Below are 2929 nucleotides of genomic sequence, written 5' to 3'. Positions count from 1 at the left end.
AAAAACAATTGATCGTGGATCACACATCAAAAACTAATGATGTATGGTAACTAACATAACATAATAAAATTTAAAAAAAAAGAAAAAAACAAAAAAACTTGGCATTTCAAATATTATCTCATAATCTTCCCCTCCTAATTATATAGTTTTCATTTCTTTTTTTATGCCTCTTGTTTCCCAGCTCCATTTTATTCTTTATCCCAATTTGCTGGATTATTTTATATATTTTTATTAAGTGTTTATTTTAATTCCAGCATAGTTAACATAACTCATTTAATTATATAGTTTTCTAGTTAACTCTGATGTCTCCTTTCCAACACTATACACAGCCAAGCCATCACCAAAACCTCCCCTCTGAACTAGATCTAGGATTTGTCCAGTTAGCTCCACCTTCAATGCGACTGTTAGAGCAACCATCTTTTCCTATCTGGATTATTGTAAGAGCCTCATTGTGACCTCTCAGTATCCATTCTAGACCCACTGTGATCCATGGTGACATAAATTTATAATTAGATTTAAATTTTTATTTTAACTTGTAGTTTTTATTACATTACTGTCCTACTCCATACCCTATGATAGTCTGTGTGATTAAGCACAACTATGCAAGCATTTAATTTCAAGTGAGATGAATGTTGCAAAATACAAGTACAAGATGTTTGGGAATATATAGTGAGGGGCACAAAGGGCCTGGTTGGCCAGGGAAGGCTACCTATTGCTTTTAGGATAATGTGTGAGATCCTTAGTCCAGCCCATAAGGCTTTGAATTATCAAAGCTCTATCTCTCCAGGCTCATCTCATATCACTTTCCTCCTCACTCAATAAACCCTCAATGCTCATGGTCTTTCAGATCTCCAGGTCTTTCAGATCCTGAAATACACCAAGATCCTTCTTGATTCAGGCCTTTTCACATGGTCTTCCTTTTGCCTGAGATTCCCTTACTTTACTTATTCACATGGATAACTCCTACTCAACTTTCACCTTTCAGTTTAAATGTCACTTTCCCAGGGAAGCCGCCTCTGGCCATCCAGGTTTGTTGAGGTCTCTCTGTTATGTTTCCAAAGCAACTTGTACTTTTGCTTTGTGACAATCATCAATATTGAAATAAAATAAACATTTAGATATTTATGAATGTAACATCTACTTCCCCTCTAGACTATGACCTCCATGAAAAAGGATCCATGTCTGCCTGGTTCAGTTCTGTATCCTCAAAGCACATGGTAGGCCCTCAAAGATTGGTTCGATGAACCAGAAAAAAAAAGGTGAAATAGGAAACTCACCTGTGGGATGGTCTCCAGAATGGATTCAAGCAAATTACAGCAGGGATGGATCAGACAGCAGGCCTTCTGGCAAAGTGTTGAAAAGACTTTGATTCAAAGTATGGCCTTAGTGAACAAAGCTGAGCCTTGATGCCAGCACCTACAGGAGGAAATCATCTTCCTCTAACAAATTCCCTTAATAACAGAGAGTGCTTTGGATGCTTCATCCCACCCTCAGCTTACCTTTCCCATGTCATATTTTAGGATCAAATTCTGAAAACATCCAGACTCACCATGGTTTGAGAAGTTGTTAAATTGCTGCCTTTCTGGACAACAGGAAGTCTGTTAGAGGAGAACTCTCTCCTAATAGCATTATAGAACACAAGCTGCTATAGACTGAATGTTTGTGTCCTCCTCAAAATTCATATGTTGAAACCTAATCCCCGAAGTAATGATATTAGGAGGTAGAGTCTTTGGAAGGTGATTATTGCCTTTATAAGAGAGACCCTAGAGAGCACCTCTACCCTCTTTCCTCCATGGGAGAATACAGCTAGAAGATGTCCACCCAGAAACCACAAAGAAGATTCTTGCCAGACACCAAATCTGCCTGTGCCTCGGTCTTGGACTTCCCATCCTCCAGAGCTGTGATGAATAAATCTGTGTTGTTTATAAGCCACCCAGTCTATGGTATCTGTTATAGCAGCCCAAAATGACTATAAGATATGGGGCCTGAGCTATACATTGGTCAGACACAGCTTGGCATTTGAGAAGCAGCTTGCTTTCATGCAAAGTAGTTGTCCTAAGGAGGACCAATAAAGGGGTACGCTGGATGACAAAGGTAGGAAGGGAATTTTGAACATCTTGGAAGAAAGAGCTTGGTACTTCAGGAAAGAAGACATGCCCTACAGTACTGTTGTGCTAAGGAGTGACTGTCACCAGAGATCTTTAAGCTGCACTCACTGCCAGAAGTGGCTGGTTAAGGGACAGGGCTATAATGAAACTAGAACCCAGATGGAGCAGATTGTGAGAGTGACAGCAAAGCAGGTATAGAGATACTGAGAAACCACTGTCCAGCTCCAGATCTTTACAGGAATTTTTAACTGTAGCTTGATCTGAGCAGCCATACTGTGGAACCCGTTCTATGGTTGCATGGAAAGGCAAAGAACTATGTCAGAAGAAGAAAGAAAAGCAATGCCATTATTCTGAAGCTTCAACAGGTGATTTGGGGGCTACTTTAGTGTGATAACTTTGCATTGGGTTTCCTGATTCTGAGCATGGAATTTCAGTGTGATCGAATGACTGGAATCAACCATGCTGTCAATCCTACTGTTTATTTTCTACTACTTGATAGCACTTTTCTTTTCATTCCCATGGAGAGGCAGGTTTAATTTGGTTATCTCACACCCTGGTTAATAAATTCAGTAGATGCCTTTTCTCAGTTATCCTCTTTTAGCTCTCAACAGCATGGAGCTCTATTAACTACCACTCCTGGGAGCTTTCTCTTTCCTTTCTCTGATGTTTTGCCTTCCTACTTTTTCTCTTGCCTGTTTGAGCACAACCTGGCATATTTTGTTAGCTGTTCCTCTTCATCACACCTCCAACCCAGCAAATATTTCTCCAGTTCAGTCCTTGGGCCTCTACTCACATCAGTCTAGGTCTATGCTCTCTGCCTT

At 40.0% G+C, this 2929-nt stretch overlaps 1 protein-coding gene across 1 annotated transcript in view; it reads right to left on the bottom strand.

The window, feature by feature from the left end:
* ALAS2 (5'-aminolevulinate synthase 2) overlaps nucleotides 1-491 on the bottom strand; it is a 16661-nt gene extending 16170 nt beyond the window's left edge. The window contains exon 1 of the mRNA XM_044911605.1: nucleotides 482-491. Within this exon, the coding sequence (XP_044767540.1) occupies nucleotides 482-491 (10 nt within the window). The remainder of the gene's footprint in view (nucleotides 1-481) is intronic.
* Between the last annotated feature and the right edge of the window lie 2438 nt (nucleotides 492-2929).

This window comes from Neomonachus schauinslandi, chromosome X, assembly GCF_002201575.2.
Source record: "Neomonachus schauinslandi chromosome X, ASM220157v2, whole genome shotgun sequence".
In the NCBI taxonomy this organism is placed as follows: domain Eukaryota; kingdom Metazoa; phylum Chordata; class Mammalia; order Carnivora; family Phocidae; genus Neomonachus; species Neomonachus schauinslandi.
Note: the sequence above shows the minus strand (reverse complement) of the source record. Positions and strands in the feature narration are given on the sequence as shown.